This window comes from Arachis ipaensis, chromosome B2 (assembly GCF_059453495.1).
Source record: "Arachis ipaensis isolate K30076 ecotype BB chromosome B2, ASM5945349v1, whole genome shotgun sequence".
Lineage (NCBI taxonomy): Eukaryota > Viridiplantae > Streptophyta > Magnoliopsida > Fabales > Fabaceae > Arachis > Arachis ipaensis.
Genome location: NC_142437.1, coordinates 39,263,646 through 39,288,272, shown reverse-complemented (window position 1 = coordinate 39,288,272; position 24,627 = coordinate 39,263,646). Strand labels below are relative to the sequence as shown.

General features: G+C 33.8%; 5 protein-coding genes and 1 long non-coding RNA gene across 13 annotated transcripts; 2 read left to right on the top strand and 4 right to left on the bottom strand.

Moving 5' to 3' along the window:
* The first annotated feature begins 4,321 nt into the window (after positions 1-4,321).
* Positions 4,322-4,914, top strand: LOC148573669 (uncharacterized). The gene is made up of 3 exons (XR_015905347.1): positions 4,322-4,350; positions 4,422-4,689; positions 4,799-4,914. It is a non-coding gene; the product is annotated as an uncharacterized LOC148573669 (long non-coding RNA).
* A 1,704-nt stretch (positions 4,915-6,618) lies between these two features.
* LOC107627169 (protein FAR1-RELATED SEQUENCE 6-like) lies at positions 6,619-10,192 on the bottom strand. Its single transcript, XM_021115770.2, has 2 exons — positions 9,341-10,192; positions 6,619-9,217 (listed from the first exon to the last, which is right to left on the bottom strand). Exons 1-2 carry the CDS (start codon positions 9,609-9,611, stop codon positions 8,961-8,963), a joined length of 528 nt encoding a protein of 175 aa, XP_020971429.1. The 5' UTR covers positions 9,612-10,192; the 3' UTR covers positions 6,619-8,960.
* Positions 8,050-8,936, bottom strand: LOC148573668 (protein FAR1-RELATED SEQUENCE 1-like). The gene is made up of 2 exons (XM_088505814.1): positions 8,256-8,936; positions 8,050-8,163 (listed from the first exon to the last, which is right to left on the bottom strand). The coding sequence occupies exons 1-2, from the start codon at positions 8,934-8,936 to the stop codon at positions 8,050-8,052; spliced, it is 795 nt and encodes a 264-aa protein (XP_088361940.1).
* Positions 10,129-11,569, bottom strand: LOC148573667 (protein FAR-RED IMPAIRED RESPONSE 1-like). Its single transcript, XM_021115769.2, has 3 exons — positions 11,447-11,569; positions 10,663-10,722; positions 10,129-10,560 (listed from the first exon to the last, which is right to left on the bottom strand). The coding sequence occupies exons 1-3, from the start codon at positions 11,567-11,569 to the stop codon at positions 10,129-10,131; spliced, it is 615 nt and encodes a 204-aa protein (XP_020971428.2).
* Positions 11,570-13,278: 1,709 nt separating this feature from the next.
* LOC107627170 (uncharacterized) lies at positions 13,279-13,813 on the top strand. 2 transcript variants are annotated; one of them, XM_088505514.1, is made up of 2 exons: positions 13,279-13,298; positions 13,339-13,813. In XM_088505514.1, the coding sequence occupies exon 2, from the start codon at positions 13,343-13,345 to the stop codon at positions 13,811-13,813; it is 471 nt and encodes a 156-aa protein (XP_088361640.1). In that variant the 5' UTR covers positions 13,279-13,298; positions 13,339-13,342. The 2 variants fall into 2 exon arrangements, with proteins under 2 accessions (XP_088361640.1, XP_016185510.1); XM_016330024.3 differs by lacking the exon at positions 13,279-13,298 and having other exon boundaries at positions 13,316-13,813.
* Positions 13,814-14,945: 1,132 nt separating this feature from the next.
* On the bottom strand, positions 14,946-18,024 carry LOC110268814 (serine/threonine-protein kinase ATG1t). Of its 7 annotated transcripts, none has more exons than XM_088503842.1 (8): positions 17,512-18,024; positions 17,247-17,348; positions 17,084-17,152; positions 16,830-17,016; positions 16,574-16,698; positions 16,294-16,409; positions 15,364-15,415; positions 14,946-15,256 (listed from the first exon to the last, which is right to left on the bottom strand). In XM_088503842.1, the coding sequence occupies exons 5-7, from the start codon at positions 16,674-16,676 to the stop codon at positions 15,407-15,409; spliced, it is 228 nt and encodes a 75-aa protein (XP_088359968.1). In that variant the 5' UTR covers positions 16,677-16,698; positions 16,830-17,016; positions 17,084-17,152; positions 17,247-17,348; positions 17,512-18,024; the 3' UTR covers positions 14,946-15,256; positions 15,364-15,406. The 7 variants fall into 7 exon arrangements, 4 of the variants coding, with proteins under 4 accessions (XP_088359968.1, XP_088359969.1, XP_088359967.1 ...); XM_088503843.1 differs by having other exon boundaries at positions 16,830-17,012; XM_088503841.1 differs by having other exon boundaries at positions 16,830-16,972.
* Positions 18,025-24,627: the final 6,603 nt, after the last annotated feature.

Genomic DNA, 24,627 nt, shown 5'->3' with positions numbered 1-24,627 from the left:
TTTTTTTAAAAGTTACACTTTTAAAATATTACAAAATTTTTGTTTAAATTAAAAATTTGCTTAATAAATGTACTACTTTTTAAAAAAGTAAAGAAGCCAACTATTCACTTAAGAGGTCGCGAATTTTGAATTTCTCTGTCTTCAATAAAAAAAAAAACCAACTACAACGTACAAGTTGTTAACGAAATAAAAAGAATAATTTAAAAATAAAATATCAAAATTAATTTTTAAAAATTATAATACTGATAAATTTAATTATAAAAAAATTAAAATTAATTTATAATTATTTATAAAAAATGAACTATAAAATAAAATTTAAAAAATTATTAAAAATTTTTAAATTATTTTTTAATTTAACTTAACCATTCTCAAATTCTAATTCTATTGCATTCTCAATCCTTAATACTCTTCAGTCTTCACCCATCCTTTTCCAAACTCTCTTCTCTCTTTAGATCCTGATCAGACCTGATCTATTTGTCACCGATACCAGTGTGTCCAGATCTTCTCTTCCATTGATCATTGCATTTAGCTTCTTCATCAGCTCTAAAAGAAAGAAACAAAGAAACGTCCCAAATGTTTTCATATTTCACGGGATCTCACGTCAAATATTCAAGAATTTTTCGAAACGTAAAAACATTTCGTGAGTCACGTGTTCTCACGTGAGAAAGTGACGTTCCTAGGACAGGAACAACGTCTCACCGGGGAAGAACCTTGCTGCCATGGCTGCACACCAGTTTTTGTAACGATCGTTTACAAGACTTATTCCTCAAGTTTTAAAGCGTGTGTATTTACCTTAAAGCTAATTTTATTACAAACATAAAAGAGAAAAAGAATTGCCTTCATTTAATACATTGATTGGTTTATACAATTGATCTTCAAAGATCACTCCGAGGTCCCAGGCACCAGGAGTCATGCGAGTCATGTTATAACTTATAAGCAATGTTCTAAAAACCGGACGGAATTGAAATCGACAGTATTTACAGTTTGATTCAGAAAAAAACCTTCATTTTAAAAATTGTTATAAAATCGTTAAATTGGATGAAAACTGATCAATTGAACTAGACCGAAACCCAGTTGATTTTTATAAACGACGTCATTTTTTGTTTTATTAAAAAAAATGAAAATTGGAAAAGAAAAAACGCAGCAATCTTATTGCGTCTTCCTCTCCTCAATCTTATTCTCAATTTCTCACTCTCTTCTTAGTCTCATTCTCACCTTCAGAAAACTTGCCCTTCCCTCTCTAAGAAAGAAAAGAATCGAAAAATCCTAACTTCCATTGCCGCTGCCAAGAGGGGAGAGATTTGGAATGGCAGGGACAGCAGATCCGAAAATGCGTAAGGACAAACAATGCGAAGAGATGGCAGACTCGAAATGACGCAAAGCTGGCGGATTTGGAACGGTGATAATACGGTGGTGGTTCTTAAAGGTTTGAACACAATGCTTGATTTGTACATCTTTTTTCTCTTTCTGAAAAAATGAAATATCCTTATTTATGTGCAATATACGAGTGGGCGGCCGCTGTTGTTTGAATGGAAGAGGGATAGGATAACAATTGAATGATATAGTGATATATTAGGGTTTCTTTTTTTTTGGATATTTAGTCTTATGTTGCACATGGGCTGGAGTATTGAGCCCAATAAACTTTTTTTTTTATCTTTTCATTAAAATTTTGTTTATCAAGACAAAAAAAACGTTTTTTTATAACTTCTATTTAATTTTTAAATTTTCATAACAAAAGAATTAACTTTTTTTATTATTATAATTTATATATGTATTTAAAATATTAATATAAATAAATTATATTACACATATTTTAAAATAAATATATATTTAAAGATATATTATGTTTAAAAGAAAAAAATAAAATAATTAAAATTTAAAAATTCTTAATAAATTCAGTTCAAATTTAAAAATTATAAGCTACTAATAGATTTTAACCAAATGATTATAATTATAATATAACACTTAGATTATAATTTAACATAGTTATTACTAAAATAAGAATATAATTTAATTATTTGTATTTTTTGTATTTATTTATTATTTTATATATTATTTTATTATAATTTAGTTATTTCAGTTGATCACAGTTGAATTAATTGAACTATTATATCAATAAGGGCAACGCTAGGTAACCAATGACTTATCTGACCAACATAAACAAACGGGCTTTGAAAGTGGCCCATTTCAATTAAAATACACTATACCTTAATTTTCCTCCAAATCCTAATTTTAACCATTCCAATTTTTACCAATTCTAATCAGCAACCCCCTTTTTGACCTAGTAGTCAAACCGTCTCCTCTATCCCCAAAATTGAGCGTGCATTCCCTTACGAGAGTATTCACCGTCATCGCTCCTCCTTCAACTTGAACAGCTGACCGAACTTAAGGCCTTGTCGCCGCCATGTTGTATCCGTCCCTCCTCTATGCTGTTGCCGTCAATCTTTAAGCCTCCCTCGTGCAGCCATGGAGCCGCCGTCGTCGTGTAAGAGACGCTCATCCCCGCCCACGTGACCCGCCCTGGCGCTGTCGCGCATCGCCGTTTGCGCCGTCCGGGTCCCTTGTTGCTGCAACGGTCGTCCGCGTTCCCCGTGCCGCCCGCATTCCCGCTGAAGTCCCGGCCCTGCTGGTGTCTCGTCTCCATGTTAGCAGTCTTATTAGGTCAGTGAAAGGCTATCTCTGTCTTTACTGCTTAGATGTTCACAAAAGTGTTTAGTTGATTATTTCTTTCGAACCGTTGTGCTGCTTGTGGTTATTGATAAATTTGTTTGACTTCCATAAGTGTGAATAAGCATAGTGACATGTTAATGTTGTTGAATAATTCCTTTTTGTCGTCTTATTTTTTAATGGTTGACTGAATTTGGATATGTGCTATCCCCGGGTATTAGGAAGTCACGAATTGGTTTCGAGCACGTTTTTTTGATGAATTTGTTTCCTATAAGTATAAGTTGGTTATGCAATTTAAATGGGATGGTTACTTCACTATGAGAATGGATGGTTAAAATTTTTACCAAGAAAGTGAAATTTGTTCAAGTCTTGGGACCTAATTTTTGCTTCAGTTAGGTAACCAACCATTATTCAGATGTGAATACTCATTTAATTTTACGGTGGTCTATGTTTGATTTTTTATGAATATTGTTTAAGTTGTTTGATATGCTTACTTTTGGAATAATCTGCAAGCCAATTTCTAATGTTACAAAACCTCTTTGTATATAAAGTTTTTGAACTGGGTTGGGGTTATTTGTTGTATTTTTAATCATGGTTAATAGTGTAATATAGATTTCCAACACATGATTACTAGCTTTTTTTGTTACTTGCTAGACCATGGAAGTTTGATTTTCAATAAGATATATTAATATCAGATGATTATTCTTATATAAAAGATTAGTTAATATTATTCCATGATAAAATACATATTAATTATTTTTTTATTCAAAATATATTTCAAGAAGATGTCAAAGGGTATGTTTGGATTTTATTCTAGGTATGTAAAAACCTTAGCACCAACAAACATTACACCGTATAGTCCTTTCAAATCATTTCTTTCCGTATACTTCTTGTTTCAAGTAACGCATCTCTCTGTTTTTTTTTTTTAATTATCCTCTCACGCTCGAACATACATACCTTTTCGAAACTATATTGGTACTATTATTAAATAAAATGAAGAAACCAGGTTTTGCATAAATCAAGAGAATATGTATTAATTCAAAATCTCAAAAGACACTGAATATCCAAATATTTTGAACGTGCCAGTTATATTATTTGTCCTTAGCTGGTGATGATAATGATAATATGATTATCTCACGACGTATTATTTCGGTTCTGAAAAATTTGGAAAACTATTTATAATGGCGGAAAAAATTTTGGGTATATGGTTCTGGAATTCGGTAGATATTAATAGCTTGTGTTTTTAATCACAAATAAATCTGTGGTATGCTGGTAATACACAGCTTCACGTTGTTAGTATGGTACATGCACACTGCGGAGGATAGACCGGGAGTGCTTACTTAGTCGGATGATTATTGCACCTGGTTCTAGTTATTTGTTTGTTTGTTCAAGTGGTTGATTCTATGATTGGTTGACTTGTTTCTGGTGTGATTGATAGTTGGGTTTGTTAATTCTCCACGTCATCAGTTATTCTGCTTATTTGACAAGGAATAGTTCATTACCGTGTACTCATTTTAGTGCTATGATGCTGTGTGTAGAGCTTTTGGGGTGGTTGGTTAGGTTTCTAATGCTATTCAAATGATAACGTGTATTAAGTGGCAAGACTAATGATTTACTGGTTCGTTACAGGCACGAACCTATTTTGACTTTGATTTGTTGAGTACCATTCAGATGGGGAAAAAGGTAATCTGAATTTCGTCGTTAACCAGTCTTTATTCTAGTTGCTTATAACTTGTATTCTGTTTTGTCAATAGAAATTAGTAGAGACGCGTTGTTCTACATGCCATATCAACGGGATGCTTACCCACCTGAAAAACATTAATGTCGTCGTGAAGCTATCGGAGATCGACGCAATTGGGTTCAGATTCGTGAAAAGGATTCCAAAATGGGCAGTGAAGCAAAGTATAATGAAATAACTAGCGAAGGCATACGATATGGACACAAATACACTTATTGTGGATGTCAGAAACATCTGCGTTAATTTTGAGTTGATAGGGAGGGTGTTAGGGATACGCGACAGTGGTAAGCTATTGCTATTTCCTTTTTAGTATTTTTCATATATAGCTTGGTTAGTTTCCTTTTTATTTTCCTAACAGTTATTGTACACACTTTTCTGAATCCAAAATTGTAGGTGATGCCATATCCGAACTAAAAAAGAAGAATCCTGCCCATCTGGTCATCAAAGAACAGTTTAAGAAAAAAACAACCACCCAGTTGGGCGACTTTGTATATGCCTGTCCCATGGACATGACGGAGGAAAAATGTCGGTAAAGATTTCACAAAAATATTACGTTGCAAGTATAGTCTAAACCAACAATTAAACCTCAGTCAAAATTTAATTTGTTTGTCACAATACAAACCCAATAAAAATAAACCGAAGTATTTAAACATCGGGTCGTCTCTCAAGGAATTGCAGGGAAGTATTTTACTATTGGTTATGGAAAAGTATTTTTGGAGTTTTTAAATTTTGAACAAGGAATGTAAATGACAAGAAAATAAACTAATAATTAAGAAAGTTATTAGCAAGGATTGAGATTTAGAAGTCATATCCTCATTATCAAGGTCAATTGTGACGGCAATTGCAAATTGCACTTACTTAGTTAACCTCTAACAATTGAAGGTAAGTCAAGTGAGAAATTCAACTTGAGTTCACAAGTCCTAATCAAAGATTAGAGTTAGTGAAGCTCAAGCCAACTAGCAACTTTCAATCACCAACCAACAAGAGACTTTGACAATTCAAGAGTCTCCAAATTACTCAATCTAAGCTAAGAATACCAAAAATCTAATTTAAAATCCTACCAAGCATTTTATTAAATACTTGGTAGGCACAACATCAAAAGCATAGAAAAGTAACAAGGAATATTAAATTTAAACAACCAATTGCAAGCATCAACAACACAAATTAAAGAAGGCAATCATAAATATGGGAACATAAATTGCATTAATATGGATCAAAGGAAACATAAAAGTTTATAAACTAAATTGAAAACATAAAGTAATCAACAAGAGAAATAGATAGCTAAGGTACTAGAACAAATAAAAGTAGAAGAGAAATTAAATTAAAGTGAAGTAGAAATCTGAATTTGAGAAAAGCAAAACCTAAAAATCCTAAAACCTAGAGAGAGGAGAGAGCATCTCTCTCTCTAGAAACCTACATCTAAAACCTATTAATTGTGAATGAATGTGTGAATGAATGATTCCCCCCATCCAGCTCCACTCTGCAGCCTCTAATCAGTATTTTCGGGCTTGGAACTGGGCCAAAGACAGCCCAGAAATCGCCCCCAGCGTTTTCTGTAAATTGTAGCAGGTGACGCTTGTCATGCGTACGCGTCAGCCACGCGTACACATCACTGAATAAATCCCAAGTCACGTGTACGCGTCATCCACGTGTACGCGTCGCTTGACTGATGCGCTGGTCACGCGTACGCGTCATCTACGTGTGCGCGTCACTGCCAGCTTCTCCAAACATCAATTTCTTGTGTTCCTTCCACTTTTGCATGCTTCTTTTCCATCCTCTAAGCCATTCCTGCCCTGGAAAACCTGAAAACACTTAACACACATATCACAGCATCGAATAGTAATAAGAGAGGATTAAAAATTAGCAAATTTAAGGCCAAAGAAGCATGTTTTCAATCATAGCACAAAATTGGGAAGGAAAATGTAAAACATGCGTTTTATATGCATAAGTGTGAGAATGATGGATAAAATTCACTCAATTCAATACAAAATAAATCGTAAAATAGCGGTTAATCAGGACACTGAAGCAGGACGGGCAAATTTTATAAGGCACTTCATCTTGGTGGTCCTGAAGATGTTTCTATGCCCAACGAGTCAACAGACCATTTTCCCGTGGCACATACCTCCTATTCTCGATGTATCCGACCCTAGCAGATTCAATTGAGCACATAAGACAAAAACTGAGGAAACATTGTTGAGTATTTTGCAGGGGCGACTAATTGAAGACATGGCCAAAGCGACCATCCCAACTTACGAACGACCCAAGTTTTGCATATGCCATAGTCCCTATGCAACCGAACGGGTAAGTAGAGCCAATCAACACACCAGAAAAATTTATCCATTCATAGTTTCTATAATATTGATATCATACTGATTGGACCATACTTACTTAATTATGTAGTTGGGATTGTGGCATTTATGTCATTAAATTCATGGAGACATGGACTGAAGATTGTAAACTAGATGATTGGGACGATGTAAGTTACTTGGTCACTCTGTTTTAAATTTGTAATTTCAGGTTCATGTTTATTTGGCCTTTCAATCATCACCCTCAAAATGAAAATACCATACAAAGTATGCTTCGGAGATTTAGAATGGAGCTCATGGTGGATATTGTCATGGGAGCACACAATGAATCAATTGAACAGGTGCAAACTTTGTTGCAACAAAATGAAGAACATGTAAGCCACAACTATACAAGAAACAAGAAAAAGATGGTTAAATCACCATTCACGGCACCAAGCACTAGGACATTGATGAAACGGGTCAAAGAATTACCTGTGAGAAAGAACCGGAATCGGAGAAAGCAATAGATGTACTTAGTCTTAAGACCACAAATACCTTTCTCATTTTGTTTAGGTGTTTTCGCGGTGGAGTTTTGTTAGAACAGATAGGATAAATTTTCATGTAGCAGAACATTTTTTGTGCTCTAACTACTCTGTTTCTGTTTCAATATATTAGCTATGCGTAACAGCTATTAGTTAAGAATAACCATCTGGGTACTAATAGAAATAACCATCCACTATCCAACTGAATCAAACATCTAGGTTAACATACTTGTAACTGATCACACACAATACACCATGATTAGTCTAAATAATCATCTGTGAACCAGAAGAAATAACTATTTGTGTACAAGTAGAAATAACCATCCGCTATCATACTGAATCGAATATCCACATTAAAATACTTCTAACTGATCACACAACCATACTATTCAAAATAACCATCTGGTTACCAACATAAATAAACACCCGCTAGCTAATAGAAACGAACATCTAGGTTAAAATACTTGTAATTGAAGCCTTGCCTATTCTAAATAACAATCTGCTATCCTACTGAATCGAACATCCACATTAAAATACTTCTAACTGATCACACACAATACACCGATACTATTTAGAATAACCTTCTGGTTAACAATCAAAATAAACATCCGCTATCCTATTGAATCGAACATCCAGGTTAACAACAAGCCAAAAGAGTTGGAACAATAAGCCAAACTCACAGAATACCAGTTTCATATACATTTGACCATCAAACAACTCGCACAACGAAATAACCATCAAACATAAATATTGAGTTGGAACAACTAACAAAAAAGGAGCTCTAATGTAACATAACAGATTCACTATCCAAAACAGTCTAGGTATTGCTGAAAGAGTTTAACAGGGACATGAATCCACCAACTCCTTGCGGACCAATCTGCCGAGCGGGAGCATCCAAATCTATATTTTCATAGGATTCTACACGATTATCCTAAAAGAAACAAACTCAAATGAAAACAAGTCATTATCTTATTAATCAACTATGAACTAAAGGTGAAGCTTTAAATTAATTACGATACTTACCTGGCCTGAACTCTTCCACTTTCTCTGCATGGATTTCTTGATAGACTTTTCCATCTCATATCCGAGTCTTTTACCTTTTGGCTGACCCTTTGTAGTTACCTTTGATGGGCCTTGAATGTCCCCTGTGGCCACCACAGAGGAAATCTCTATGGCGATGCTAGTGTGTGCATCAGCAACAACTTTATTCTGCATCTTGGTACGGTAATCAACTAGCTTGGCCCTTGCATCGTCCAGAGCAGCATGCAACATGGCTGCTTCATCATCTCCATTCACAAATTCCTGTGCAACGTTGTAGAAGTGTGCACACAACCCTCTGAATAAGTTGTGGCTCTCATTTGAACATCTCACATCGTGGCTAATCTTAATATAAGTGTGCTTGCACTTTATTTTCTTGCTCCAACGACAAAGAACATAACATGAAGGCACTTTATTCACTTTGTAAGATGAAAGCACTACAAGACAGTGGCAACACAACACACCTGCACTCTCGAACAAGTTGCACTCACATCGAACCTCGTGAGTCGAATGGCCGAAATGGACATTGTACGTAACATACCGGGTCTTCTCATAGGCTAGTATTTCCTGTTCCACTTTTACCCAGGCCGAGTCACCCTGTTCATTAACGGCACGAATATTGCAATAAGCCTTCTTGCCAAACTCCATTTGGACATCCTTAAACATGTCGTTGGTGTACTCTTGTTGAAATTATCGCTCGATGGCTGAGCTAGTTGCACATGGGATTAATCCTTTTGAGTCTGCAGCATCGTTCTCTAGTTCCTTCTGCTCCTTGTTTTCAAGCACATTGTCGTACTCATGGACGAACTGAACCAAGCTAGTCTTGCAATGTAAGTATCCACCAAAGAATGAGTGCATACTCTCACTCTTTTGCGTACTCCTCATAGAAGCCCAAAATTGACCCTTGAAAAAGATCGGCATCCACATGCGTCGGTCATCAAATAGGTCTACACAAAACAAACCACCCAACAACAGAAACCCGTATTAGGAACAGATTTTTAGAACAACATACAAGAGTAGTACAACATCTAAGCAATGACAATACGTGATTTGACTTAAAAGACACAAACCTGATAGCCATTTATTGTGATGTAGGTCGAACTCCTCAATGAATTCAGCCCAACCATCCTCGAAACCCTCAACCGACTGAGAGTTCCATATAATGTGCTTCAGCTTGGCATTCAACTCGTTGAACCTATCATAACCACCGAGCTTATACGGTATCTTTTTCGTTATATGCCATATGCACCAACGGTGGCGTGTATTGGGTATGACCTTCCTAATTGCACCAAACATGGACCTGCACTGGTCTGTGATGATACCATGTGGTGCAGTTCCCATGCACTTCAGCCATTACGTGAACACCCACTCAAAACTAGGGATCTCCTCACTGCCTAGCAAAGCACAGCCTAACAAAGTAGACTTACCATGGTAGTTCACACCGACGAAAGAGGTGAACGGCAAACCAAGCCTAAGTAAAAACAACCACATTTATTAACATCCAACTAATACAAAATACCACAAAAAGTAAACAACGTCAACATAAATATATTTTACCGGTTCGTACTGTATGTGGTATCAAATGACACCACGTCTCCATAGTATTCATAAGAAGCCCTGCACCGTGCATCAACCCAAACTGCACTCTTAAATTTGTAATCGTCGTCCACATTTACTGCATAGAAGAAGTTCGGATTCATCTCCTTCATTCGCATGAAGTAATCCAACATTCGACATTGGCGTTGACATTAGTGAATCTGAGTCTTGATGAGATGTAGTTCCTGACATCCTTCTCGGAGAAGCCCAGGTTCGATGGCCCACCAATCTCGTTAGCCAATGCTAGAAATGTCTTGTTGGGTCAAATGTCCGCCTCATCATTAACCTCAATCATGCATTTCGCATGCATGGTCAACTCTCTAATCTCGTGGTAATGCACCGCCTTTTTAGTTGAACATGGGTGCGAGTGCCTCAACTCAACCTTTAGCAAAACCCAATCTTGCTTCACCTTGTCAAACTTTGCATATACCCTTGCTCTACACCCGACAGCTGCGACCGTGTTCTTTCGTGTGGGTGCTTTGACACGAGATCCACGGAAACCCTCCCGATTACAATGAATAGATTGGTTAATTAGTTCCTTAGTCATCCTGTCATAATTTGTATTCCTTATCTTGCTTATGAAACCTACTTTCTTTGCATAGGTCGCATAAAAATCCTGAGCCAGCTTCAAATGATTAAACCGCATCCCAACTCTTGGTATTTCATCTTCGGCAAGACAACTGTGATCTAGTAACTAGGAATCAGTTCAATACAAACATCATTCGATGAACATGAGGATTAATGGTTGATTCAAAACATGAGGTTAAAAAAAACATTAATATACTAGTGTTCAAACCTCATCAACAAGATCCGTGTCATCACTTCCAAACTCATTAATGTTCGTACAATCTATTGCCTACAATCATAACATACACAACCAAACAAAAACAAACAAACTAATTAGATACGGTACTATTAAACAAGTGTCATCTAAAAATATTTAATTCACACTTTTTCAAAGCATATCATTAAAAATTTATTATTATACAAGACTTAACAGAAATCATAACAATGAGAAGTATACTCATACAAAATTCTCACAAAACTAATTAGTCTTATATTAATTAATTATTTATTTATATAGCATGCATGGGTCCACCACCTATGAAACACACCTACACAACCTAAACCAAGTTTTCTTCTGTGCTTTGAAAAGTCAAAAAGCTCAGTATTAACTGCTGTACCCTTTTCCTTTTCCTTACATATGTAGCCAGTTTTTTGTTTGTGCATGCATGGCATGGGAGCATAAAAATGTGGATTCAAAACAATCTAATAGCAACCATGAGCAATGATTAGAATTTAACAATAAACCTATAATGAACCAAATTCAGTATAACATATTAAAAAGGTAACATAATAGTTTATCGGATTAAGAAAATAAATAGCTCATCTTCATCCTCTTTAGAAATTGATATATGATTTATCACCCTTGAACTAATTCCTATACGGCAGAACCAGAACACCATAAAAAAATTTTTGGAATGAATACCATCAATTTTTAAAAATATTGGACTTAGATTAACCATCTCATTTATATGAAAATAAACATACGTCCCACACCACCAACATACATTACTTACCTTGTTAGACTTTTCACCTTCAACGTTGGAAGAATTGAGAAGATTGTCACTTGAATGGATGGTATTGCCGTTAGTGAAGGATGCTAGAGAATGAGAAACTGGTTCACCAAAATGGGACTCCATTGAAAGGGCTATAAGAAGTTACGTAATCTTGAAACGGCAACCACAACTCTCTCCTGTATTTTGGTCGGATCAGTCGGAGACGATGCGGGGGTGATAGTGACCACATTAGGCTTCGATAGACTGCACGGTTCTACTGAATTGGCGGTGGGAAGAAAAAACAAATTCAGGAAATGGCTGGCTGCTCGGCGGATGGGGTAGAAGCGGTGGCGACGGCTGCAGAAGCGCGGTATCAGATGCGGAGGCGCGTTAATGGCTTGGGTTCGGCGGGGAAGTATGCAGCGAGAGAAGATAAACTAGTTGAAGAGACAATGTAAAAATCCTTATTTTTTTGAATTTTAAATTTGATTATTATTATATCTTAATTATTAATATCACTAATTAAATTTAATATTAATTTATTTTTTAACTCTATTGTTCATATTGTTCGATAACTTTGTTAGTTACTTATATTTTTTATCAATAAATTAATAACTAGAATGGTTGGATCATCAATTCAATTCTCAAAACCTTGGTTATAAGCATTAGCCACATTTGAGAATTGACTAACAACACACAACTTCATGATCATTATTGTCCATAACTTGAAGATACTTCCACATGTTCAGTGACAGTGCCACCAATCTTCTCTCAACATCAACACTACCCGAGAATAGGGAAGGAAAAGGGATTGGGAGACTGTGAGTGAGGATAAAGAGTATTGGAAATTGGGAATAGGATAAGGTGAGAGTTAGAATTTGGAAAAAAATAAGATAGATTGAATAAATAGTTTAAAATTTTTTAAGATTTAAATAGTTTTATCTATTAATATTTATCTTTTATAGTTATAAGTTAGTTTAATTTTCTTTATTAAATTTGTCAATGCTATAATTTATGTGGTTTAATTTAGTACTTTATTCATAGTTTAATACATTTTACGCATAATTTTTTTTAAATTTTTACTTTTATTTCCTTAATGTGAAGTTTTAAAATATTTGTTAACAAACTTCTTAAACTAAAAATTTTGGATGGATTACTTCTTTGTTTCTTATTATTTTATCTTGACTTTTTTTTTCACAATATATCTGTCATTCTTTTTCTTTATCCAAAGAATTATTACTACTTATACTTAGTCTATAAAAACATTTAAAAATATTTTATTATTTTCAGTTTCATTAGTTAATTAAGAGTTATTTAGTCATACTATTTTTAGATTACACATAAATTCATGTTTCTAACAATTACATGTTCTAAATGACAAGTAAAGAAGTATAGAGAAATGGGGAAAAAAACCAAGAGTTTGATGTAGACAAGAGACAAGACTGGATAATGTTAAATAATTTGCAAAAGAAAATTACCTTTCCAGTTTCCACATTAGCCTCCATCCCGGTCCCTTATAAACACAATATATATATATATTTTAATATGCATAACACGGTGGCATTTTCTTTAGGCTATCTAACTTTTGCCTAACATACAGCATAAACTCTCACACATTCAATTAAATTTAGCAAACCTTACTTTACCAAAGATATATAGTATAGGAGAAATTCTAAGGTGCAAATCATCATACATCATCATATCATAACGTGACAAAAATCCCACACTATAAAATCCATTCAACCACCCTTTATTCCCACAACCTTAATTAATTCTCTTTCAATCCAAGGACAAATCCTTTCAATTTCCATTCTCTTCCAAATTTCATCACATACCCCATACAGAAAATAAGAACAAAAGAAAATAAAAAAAACTCATTAGAAGAACAACACAACTACACAAGAAACAGTTGTAAGAATGAATTCGATCTGCATATCTAACTGTATCAATGACACACGTGATTCTCGCATTCGCGCCAACTATACGAACCTGTATAAGTGGCCGGAATCAGACGTAGAGTTTGTTAGGTCGTTGAGCCACGAGGGTAGGAGGAGATGCCACGTGTATGGTCAGGATCACCCGAAGGTGGTGGATAGCATCTCATGTAGGCAGATGTACCTTAGGAGCTACCAGTTTTCAAGGAAGGAGAGTGTCCCTCAAAAGACAAAAAGGTGTTTTAGGAGGGTGAAGGAGAGAGTAACACGTGGCAACCATGGTGGTTGGAGGAACAACTGCAGAAAGAGGATTATTGGTAGACACCATGGTAGGAGGAACAAGTGTCTGGTTTGGAGGAGACTGAAGCAAATTTCGTGTGCTGCTTTGTTTAGGATATTCAAGAAGTTATTGTCTTCTGCTGCAAGTGTAGATGTTGTGAAGGGGGGAGATTGATTACTTTCTTTTTTCCTAATATTTTTTTTTATTAATTTAAGGTTTTGGTTTCCAATTTGATCTTTTTAAAATTTTTATTTATTTATTTATTCTTTTAACTTTCTGGTGCAATTTTCTTTGGCTAATCTATTTTTTGTGGGTTCGGTTTGCTGACCATGTGAATGTGAATGTGAATGTGAGGATATTTAAATGGAAATTCATTTTTACACTTGACAAGTGTTTCATTTTTTTGTGTTAATTTATGATCATGTTTGGTGTTAACAAAAAATCAACCATCAAATCAGTTATTAATAATTTCATATAAAATATATATTAAAATATAAAATATATATTAAAATAAATTAAATAATATATATTTATACACAAATACATAATAACGATTTTTTTTGTGCACATAGTATTTTTGGTTAATTTATCACTATTAATTTAAATTTAAGAATAAATCCCTAAATTGGTTCTAAAAATTTTTGGGTTGAATATTTTGGTTTTTGACATTTTTATTCTCTAAAAATCTTCCAAAACTATTCTTGTCTGATTAACATTATGGAGTAGCAATTTCTAACCTCTGGTGATGTAAAAGTAGATTTTGAAAGCGACCAAGTATCTTGAATAGAGCATTTTGGAATACGTTAGGATGTAAAACGGTGGAAGAAACAAATGACGTTAGTACTTTGTCTATATACTGTAGCACTTATTAGTGATGTGATTTATACAGAACACTTGTATAATAGTCTTCATGACTCGGATTTTCGGTGGTTCAGCTTCAATTATTGGAATGGTTTTATATTATAAAAAAAAAAAAAAAGACAAATTACTCTCCTTTTAAATTCACTACAAGAAAACATTTCTAAAAGCGTGGCGAAGATATCGTCACGCTTTTTGAGCTAATGTCACTCTTTAAAAAAAGTCACATCTGCAAGCATGTTGGTTGTTCTATCGCCACGCTTTATTTTATGCCACACTTTTACAAATTGCCACACTTAAAAACGTGGTCGTATGTGAGAGATATGGCCACGCTTTCAAAGCGTGGCTATATCTTTTATTAAATTAGAAAAAAAATCCTGGTATATCCTTATCAAATTAAATAAACAGAACATAGTAAAACCTGTTTGCAACCACCCAAAACAGTATGTAGAAAACAAAGTCAAGCAGCAGGTCAAACAATTTTACATCATTTAGAAAAATCTGTAATCATATTGGGGATACAAAATTGCGAACTAATGTTACAATCTTCAAATGATTAAAATAATCCATTAGGAAGAACAGTATGATAAAACAAGATATAAAAGAGCATGATGAAGCAGACTATGAGACAATCTTAAGCAATAATCCATTTTTGGTATAGTATTGGATAGTAAAATTTTCAGAATCCCTCAATAATTTATTTAGATTCAGAGCTTTAAGTCCTTGCAATTCCTTCCCTGCCGCTATCAAGCCTATTGCCTGTTCAATTCAATAAATAAAGGGTTATGCTCCAGCCACCCAAAAAAGGTATCAAGGGACAATAGAATCTCAAGGATCCAAGTTACAAAGCAAAAGGAAATGCTTGCCTGTGCAGCACTGCTTGATGGATCTCCCTCACTGGCACTGCATTTACATGGCCTATATAGCAGCAATAATTCATCAATTTCCATGACTCAAGGAATGAAGATTAGCAGCAAGGGAGTACATTACATGGCAAGACAACCTTGGTACCGAAGCAACAACCAAACTTCATATAAAGCAAAGAAAAGAAAAGATAAGAAAAGAAAAGATAAGAAAAGAAAAGAAAAGAAAAGAAAAGAAATGAGCCTGCTGAAACCAGTATCAATTACTATCAAACAAGGATAACCACTCTAGCCTAAATTTTTGTAATCTGCCAAATTCAGTTTATCAAACAAATCAGATAACTCAACATATTTTCATAGGAATGAAATCTTAATAATATATTCTCCAAATCTTTCATAGCCATCATTGCTTTTCTTAATTAGCCTTTGATATATATATATATTAGTAATAGACAATAACAACTACTATCAAAGTAATTAACTACTACTATCCCGTGTTGAAGGTTCCTCAATAATAATGTAAAGTCAAAAAAAAAATGACCGCTAGCTCTATATCCCTCTTCTAATGCTAAATATCTAGTTCTAATTATTATTGCCGAAACATTGAGTCAAAGAATGATTGGAGCCAGCGAATATAAGCCTAGCTAGAAAAAGAAGAACTTATTGCTTACTTTGTTAGTTAAATTATTTTGATTCGCAATCAGACATACAACGAATAGAGGATCCTAAGAAATTTCATTAGTCAAAAACTGTTTGTATGAAAAACAGAGAGAAGAAAATCCTCTACTTTCATTCTAATCAAAGATCAATGCAACAAAATCATGTATTTATGTCAATGGCATTAGATTTAAGTTCACTACCTTGCTGAGTTACTTGTACATATTCCTACATTAACAAGAAAAAGAATTAAATTATTTTTATCTACAAACAAACCTGAGTCTCAGCTGAATTCAAACCAGCAGAAAATGGCTTCACATCATCATCTCTGAATCCTTTTAGACCAGCAACAATGCCATTCATGGCGACGGAATCATCCCAGGGCGTGAACTCTGTGATGAGTAGCAACTTCGATCAAAAAATGCTTTTCAAGTATTATTCATCATAACATTTAAACCAAAACTTGGATATTTTAACAGACATCTTAGAGCTATTAATTTTATCAATATTGGAACAGTTTGAAAGGAATAATAAATGGAAAATGTTGCACATATACCGTTTAGGATTTTTCCCAGCAGCTGCAACATACAGATCAAGCTTCCCAATGGATTGCCATTTCCATGAACTCCAATCTCCAAGTCCCAAAATTCTGCTCCCATCAATAACAACAACCATATCAACCTGAAAAGAACATAAAAAGAGATGTCTCATTATTAAAATGTTGAAATGCATCATTGTTCATCAGTATTGTGCATATAAGGTTGAGATTCAATTTGAAAGAAATAATAAAACCATCGCAGATAAATATATACCTTATACACTCAACATGATGCAGTTTGTAGTGAGTTTTCCATCGGTTGGCCAATCAATTCTATGTAGTGAGTTTGTAGCATCGTGCACTCCTGAATCCACAGTACTTCTCGCAGATAAAAACACAAGGAACTTTCCATTTGGGCTGGTCGAAATTCCAAAATGATCGTCATAGTTTTAGGCACCTACCTTCTCAATAATTGAGCCTTATTCAATTATCAAAAACAAAAAAAGAAGAAAAAACATACAAACATACCTGAATCTTGGAAAGAGGGCACAGCTTATGATTCAAGTAAGGTTCAGTATATGCCATTCTTGAGTTGAGCTACATGAAAAGAAAGATGTACTAGTATCTAAAAGGATTTAAAAGAGGGAGAATTTAGAAGATATTATTACTAATTATTACTAAAGTGATTTACTTGATCTCTTGTTCATTAGATTTTGAGTCATGATGGGGTGCTCTAACTGCAAGGTTCCCTCAAGCACAGAACTCCATCACCAAGTACGCACATCCCATCATACTAAAGTAGAAATCAGAAATAGCGAAAGTTTAAATAACAATAATAAAATGATCCTTCAATTATGCAACAAAGAATTGATTTTTTTCAACATATTTCACTTTAATTTAAAAAATAAGAAAAAGGGCATTCAAATAAAAGGGAACCAAAATTAAAAAAGAAGAACCTGGAAGAAATCAAGGAGGCGAACGATGTTGGGGTGGTTGACGGAGGACAAGAAATTGAGCTCGCAGTGGAACAATGACTTAAGGCGAAGGTTGAGTTTGGAGAGGAAGACCTGTTTCACTGCCACCTCTTCGCCGGTGCCTCTGTGCTCCGCCCTCCACACCGCCGAGAACGACCCATTTCCGATCTTCCGCTTCAGAATGATGTCCTTTACTCTTACCGATTCGCTCTCTTCTTCCATTCCTGTTGATAGTGATAGAACTTCTGCTGCTTCTTTGATGGAGAAGAGCGCCACGGTTGGGACTCGCGACTTGGCGACGAGGAACGCGCCACTGCCGCGGATTGCGCGAGAAGGATGGCGGGGCAGGAGAACGGCGTCGCGGATGGAGGAGGAGGGAGGGACGCGCTACGGTCTACGACTCTACCGACGGAGGGAGGAAGGTGCTATGGAGGAGAATGGAGATTTCTGAGAATAGGAGGGAGGGACTGAAAGAGTGAGTCTCACTTACATTTTGTTTGGATGTAAGATGGGAACAAAGAAAATGAGAAGGAAAAAAAAGATTTTTTTTTTTTTTTTTTGAGGTTGGACGAAGAGAAGATAGATAAAAAAAAAATAGGAGAAAATTTTTTTTATTTGAATAAAAAAAATTATAATCAAATAAAATTATATTAATATTTTTATTTATATTATATATAAATTATAATATACTAATGTATTTAAATTATTTTTTTAATAAAGAATGATCTCAATTGTATTTTAGAATTTTAATATATTATTTACGTTAATAATAATATGTTTTTGAATTTATTTTTTTTATTGTCTTTTAAATATCATAAATAAAAAATGTATTATTATTTTTTAAATATATATAAATAAATAATTTTTTAAAAGAATAATAAAAATTACTCATAGGTTACATCATTAATCTCCTTAATCATATTTAAGAAAAAGTTTCACTAAATCGCATTTACAAAATAAATTATTACTAGAAGTGGCTACTATTTCTTTTTTATTACGTGCGAAAAAAAATATATGCAATTTTTATAAACATATAACAAAATGTCAAAAGAGTAACAACAACCAGGAATTTAGGAGAGTACTATTTTGTAAATCGCATTTACAAAATAAATTATTACTAGAAGTGGCTACTATTTCTTTTTTATTACGTGCGAAAAAAATATATTCAATTTTTATAAACATATAATAAAATGTCAAAGAGAAAGTATAGGGAGCCAATGATTTAAGCGTACAATGTGTACAATGAAGGTTTAAAAAGTATTAGAGATATTATTATTAGTGTTATATTGTCTTGTTAGGTTACGCTTTTGGGATGAGTGGTTTCAGGACATGGTATAAGAGTTTCAGATCTAGAAGGTCAGGAGTTTGAACCTTGGTGAACCCAAAATTAGCTTTTTATAACATGAGATGTTTATTATCCCTAGTATCCAGATGGTTATCCCTGGTATCCGGATGGTTATTCTGCATAGTATAGGTGATGTTCATTTGATTCATAAACCAAATATTTAGCCCATTGTACACATTGTACACTTAGGCCATTGGCTCCCTAGCACTACAGAGTAACAACGACCAGGAATTCAGGAGAGTACTATTTTATCATCACACAACACTTTCAAAAAAAATATTCTAAAAATTGAATTCTACATAATTTGAGCTATCTGTACACATTATTTTTTATTTTTTAAAAAAATACTACTAATTTTTTTTATAAAAAGTATGGAGGAGGCCATAGCCCCATTGTCTCAACTAAGCTCCGCCCCTGTATATACTCATACTTTACAACAATAAGAAACACACATAATCAATTATTAAAAATAATAACCTCAAATTGACAAAAAATTTAGTGCGTATAAAAATTATACCTGTAATGGTGAACGTTTTCTGAAAATACCATATCTCCTAAGCAAACACCACATCGTGAAATGAAAAAGAGCATCCAGTCGCATTTCAGGTGGGATCCCGAAAATTTGGCGCTTTTTCTGCTCATTTTCACTTAAAAACTGATAACATTGCATTCGATATGAACCTACCAGACCCAATTCAATCAACATATCTCGTACATCTGATTGCTGTAAAGGCGATGCCTACTTTGTTGCATAATAGCTAACCCATTTTTAGCAATTGCAACTTGTCTTTCAATTAATGAGACTTATTTTTCAACAACCGAAACTTACCTCTCAGCCACAGAAACTTGTCTCTCAACTGATTCAACCTGTCTCTGAGCCACGTCATGTAGCTTGCTAGACAGATAACTTCCCTCTTTTATAGCATCGGCCATGGTAGTAATTTCCAAAGCAACTTTTTCATATTGTGCCTCCAAAAAATCATTCATAGGAGACTTACGCTTTGTACCTCTTGAAGTTGAAGTCCCTCCTAATTGATTTGGCTGACTATGAAGAGCACTTGGTGAATCTAAATTACCAGAAAACGTTGGGGTATCATGTCCCATATTAACATCTATGTCAGAAAATCCAGTGTGTTCAAACGAGTCATTCAAGTCAATGGGATCTCTATCAAATTGTTGAATCCTTTCTCGTGAAGTAGCAGCCCCTTTATCGGTAGCTCTATCAGCTCTGAACAACTCCTTCAAAGTATCATAATGCTTAATTTGCATTTTTTTTCCATTTTTCTGCATGGGGTTTCTCTTGCAAAAGAAATGTTAAAATTATTTTGTGACTAACTTCATCATTGGTATAAGTAATAAAAAGGTATAAGATACCTTAATAAAGTCTTGCCACACTTCTTCTTCAGCTTCAAACTTTTTAGTAACAGGACTCCACGCAAATCCACTTAAGTGATGAAATAAGTCATATGCCTCAACAAAATGATCTTTCAATATCTTCATTCTATTCTTGATGTGGTTCTTTGTTATGTGCGGGCCTATTGCTATGCTCAAAGTCTTCACAACATTGGCATATGCTTCAGTTGTCCACGATCCATCATGTCTATTACCTTTCAATGCTTCTTCTGATAATGCATTCGATAGAACTTCATCCATCTCATCTGACCATCTTAAGTTGTCTTTAAATAGATGATTAGTTTCTGTTGTCTTATTTCCTTTATTTGGTATTATTTAACCTGTAAAAAATATCCTTAAAAAAATATAATTAAACAATTCTGACCGCAAAATATACATATATATACATATTCATATATATGAAACATATAATCACTCATAAAGCTTGATACACATTCCACATTTCAGCTGCAATATTATCTCGTAACAATGTTGCATGTCTATATTCCTCATCACGTTGTTGATTTGATTGTGATCTATCTATGTTGCATTCTTGTAGCAATTCTCGGTCAACTGCATCAATTATAGATTTATCAACATCGACACCCATAAAAAAGTTATGCAATATACAACATGCCAAAAAAATGTGTCTCATAGTTTCAAATGAATAATAAGGTTCAGTGTCGCCAGCTATAATTGGGAATCTTTTTTATAGAACTCCGAAACATCTTTCAATGACATTTATTAATGAAGAATGGCGGTGGTTGAATAGTTCTTTTGGATTTTGTGGCTCACATACTAAATACTCTTTTAAGTGATACCGAATACCTCTATATGGTGTAAGTATCCCAGGCTTTAGCATAAATCCAGCATCACCTAGATAAAATTTTCCTACAACAGTTCCATACACAAATTAAAGTATAACATACTGTGTCTATGAAGTTAACTTTATATAGACAATTTTATAAATTACACTATAACAGACCTTCAGATATTCGAAGTGGATATTTCCTACTTAGAGCATCTTTCAAAATTCTCGAGTCAGAGGCAATTCCTTCCAAACTAGACAACACATAAGTGAATTCCATATCAAACCCACAAGCAGCTAACACATTTTGTATAGGGTGATCTTTTCTTCCGTGAAAACAAGGGACTTCTACCCTTGGTACCTTCACACGACTATGAGTTCCATCTATGGCTCCAATGCAGTCCTTTTTTGTAAAGTATATTGACATATTAACATAACAGTTTTATAATTATTTCGTTGACAATTACATAAAATTCACTTAGTAAATTAAAAGATTTAGTACCTTAAAAAATGGATAGAATCGACTATTATGAAGTATTTCATAAGGAACATCCTCACCAGATGATTGCTTGAAGAAGTCTCCCTCTAACGATAGAATAGCATGTAGGACATTGTGAAAGTGACGACTAATTGTCTCTCCTGAGCAGTGAAAAAAGAAAGACATGGTTCTAGTTTTCACATTATTCCCTATAATATGGAGGAATTTAGCAACTTGCTCTTCAACCGTAGAGCCAGGGGCGGAGCTTAGTTCAGACAAGTGGGGCCATGCCCCCCTCCCCCCCTCCCCCCAAAACTTTTTATAAAAAAATTAGTAGTACTTTTTCAAAAGATAAAAAATAGTTTAATTGACTTAAATATTTTACTATGATTTAAAGTACCCAACAAGTTCAATAAGCAACACTCCCTCTATCTTTAAGTTCAAATATAAAAAATTAGATATTTTTTATTTATTTAATTTAATATTATTTTATATTTTATTATTTATTTAATTTAATTTTTTATATGATAAAAAATAATAGAATATTCAATAAGTATTAATATTATTGTATTTTTATAAATTGATAAAAAAATTCAATAAATATTATAAATTTTAATATTTGTCCTTCTAACTTCTTCTTTACATATTTTACAAAATATATATTCAAATTTTATATAAAATAATAATAAAAAATCAAAGAATTGATGCATTTTTTAAGAGGAATGCTGATATTTAAGAAGGAGAACATATAACTTTTATAATATCAACACCTGTAGATAGTTCTTCTACTTTAACGAATCATGAAAAAAGTGAGATACAACCTTTAAAAGTTCAAAAAGTTATATCTGATAAGTTTGACCTTAATTTTTTAGAACGAGACCCTGGAAAACGGCTTTAAATTTGGCAGTATCACCCAAACCAGAGATATGAGATTAGACGAGCTTATCTTAAATGGGGTCCATATCAAAAGCATTTTGACAATTATCTTCTATCTGGCCCCCCCCAAAATTTTATTTCAAGTTTCACCACTGCGTAGAGCGAGTTAAATCCTTTACTCTACCAGTTCCTCTTAACTTTTGACACAACAGTTTAAATACTTCAGGGCTCATACGTATGACATCTTGCCATTTTTCAGACTTCAGTAACCGCATCATTAACTGAGTATGCCTATTTTCTATTTCCAAGTTTTCGTCATTAATTTGCCTAGGCCTATATTGTGATAATAATTCCAAAATATACAATGCATGCACCGTAAAATATGAAAGAGATGCGACACAAATATGTTGTCTCTTTTCTAACTCTTCCCTAACACAAGTTAAGATTTGTATTGGTTTAGGTTGATATACGTCAGTAGAAGTTACTTGATTTTCTGAGTCATGCATGACGTTCGTTCTATCTTCTAAATTCGCATCTTTAATATTTTCGTTATCCATCTATGAAAATATAATGTTCAGAGTGGACATATCAATAGTAAAAGTAAACAGAAAATAACATACGTTGTTACACTAAAGATACCTTGTTATGAGACACTTATCTCCAACTCCTAAATGTCAAATTTTATTCCAAAGCTCACTGTCATAAACAATACACATATACTGCAAATTACATGGTATATTAATTAATGCTTTGATTTATCACACAAATTAAGTGGGCTTAGCTACCAACAACACTTAACAATTTAGAAGGTACAAAATTAAGTTAATCAAAGCAAGATTTAGTATAATTTGTAAAAAAAAAATGGGTTCAAGATACATTGAACAAATGCTTTGTAAGTGAACCAATAAAACAAGCACACTATTTTTCCTTTCCATTTAGACATTAGTAACAACTAAATCAATAAGAGATTTTAGCCAGAGACAAGTATAATAAGCCATTTAATTTGAAGAACTTTTGTATAATTTGAATTTCATTATAAAAAAAGGGATGAACTAAAATACTCATGATGACATTCAAAAAGATATAAGGTTTTAGTAAAAATTGGAGGAAACCTTAAAAGAAAATTATCCTACAGTAATAGCTGCGTTTGTTATATGTCCATTAATTCATTGCCATGTACAAAGAAAAAAGCAAGAGCTAAAAGAATTAGTTGTCCCATTGATGATTAATAAATAGTCAATGTTTGGATACTCATACCCTATGTGACCATCAAATATCTTTTGTACTTTTTACCTTCTATAATTTTTTTTTTGAATTCTTTCAAAGATCATAAAGAGAAGAATGCCTAGATATTTCCTACCTATAGTAATGTTATTTTTTTTTTTATCATATATTATTTTAATAAAAAAATTGAAATAAAACAATCACAGCATCGGAAGATAAAATCTAACTAGATGGAGCCATTTGGGAAGCTTTGGACTTTTAAATAAACTATAGCCATGATATTGATTCAGTTAATCACTACACTTGGTTGCAAATGGGGCATATAATTAAGAAATCAAATCAATTAAAAAGAGAAAAAATAAAAAAGAAAATTAAGAAATCAAACATGTAGAAATTAATAAGGAAAATGGTTCATAATGTCATATATATTTATTCAGCTTTTGAATAGAGCAACAATACTCAAACGGGGATCACCAACACACACAAGCCAACAATAGGCAGCAGGCATCCTCTATTGTCGAACTCTATCGAGTATCCAGATTCTACATGCCGAACCCTAGCAAGGAAGCAAGCACAAAACTGTGGATTTGAGGAACAAAAACAAGAAGTCGAAGCAAGAGGATCTCAGTTGAAAAACAAAAGAAGAGCACATACTATGTGCAGTGATTATTTTTCTATTTTGTTTTTGGTGAAACTACAAAATCGAACGAAAAAGGACTCACCTTTGGCTTGAATTTGCAAGGATGAAGAGGAGAAGGAGCTGTCACGACGATGACGAAACTGTCATGGCGTTGTGGATGACAGTGAAGCCACATTAGTACTATTGAGCACGACGGTGAAGCTGCAGTGGAGAAAAGAAGTGTTTCCAACTTTCAGAGACAGCAAGCTACATTAGGAAATTTGCTCTCAATTTTAACATAGTGGACAAATTGATAATTTTACTTTTATTTGGAATTCTCAGTGGTTTTCTTCACA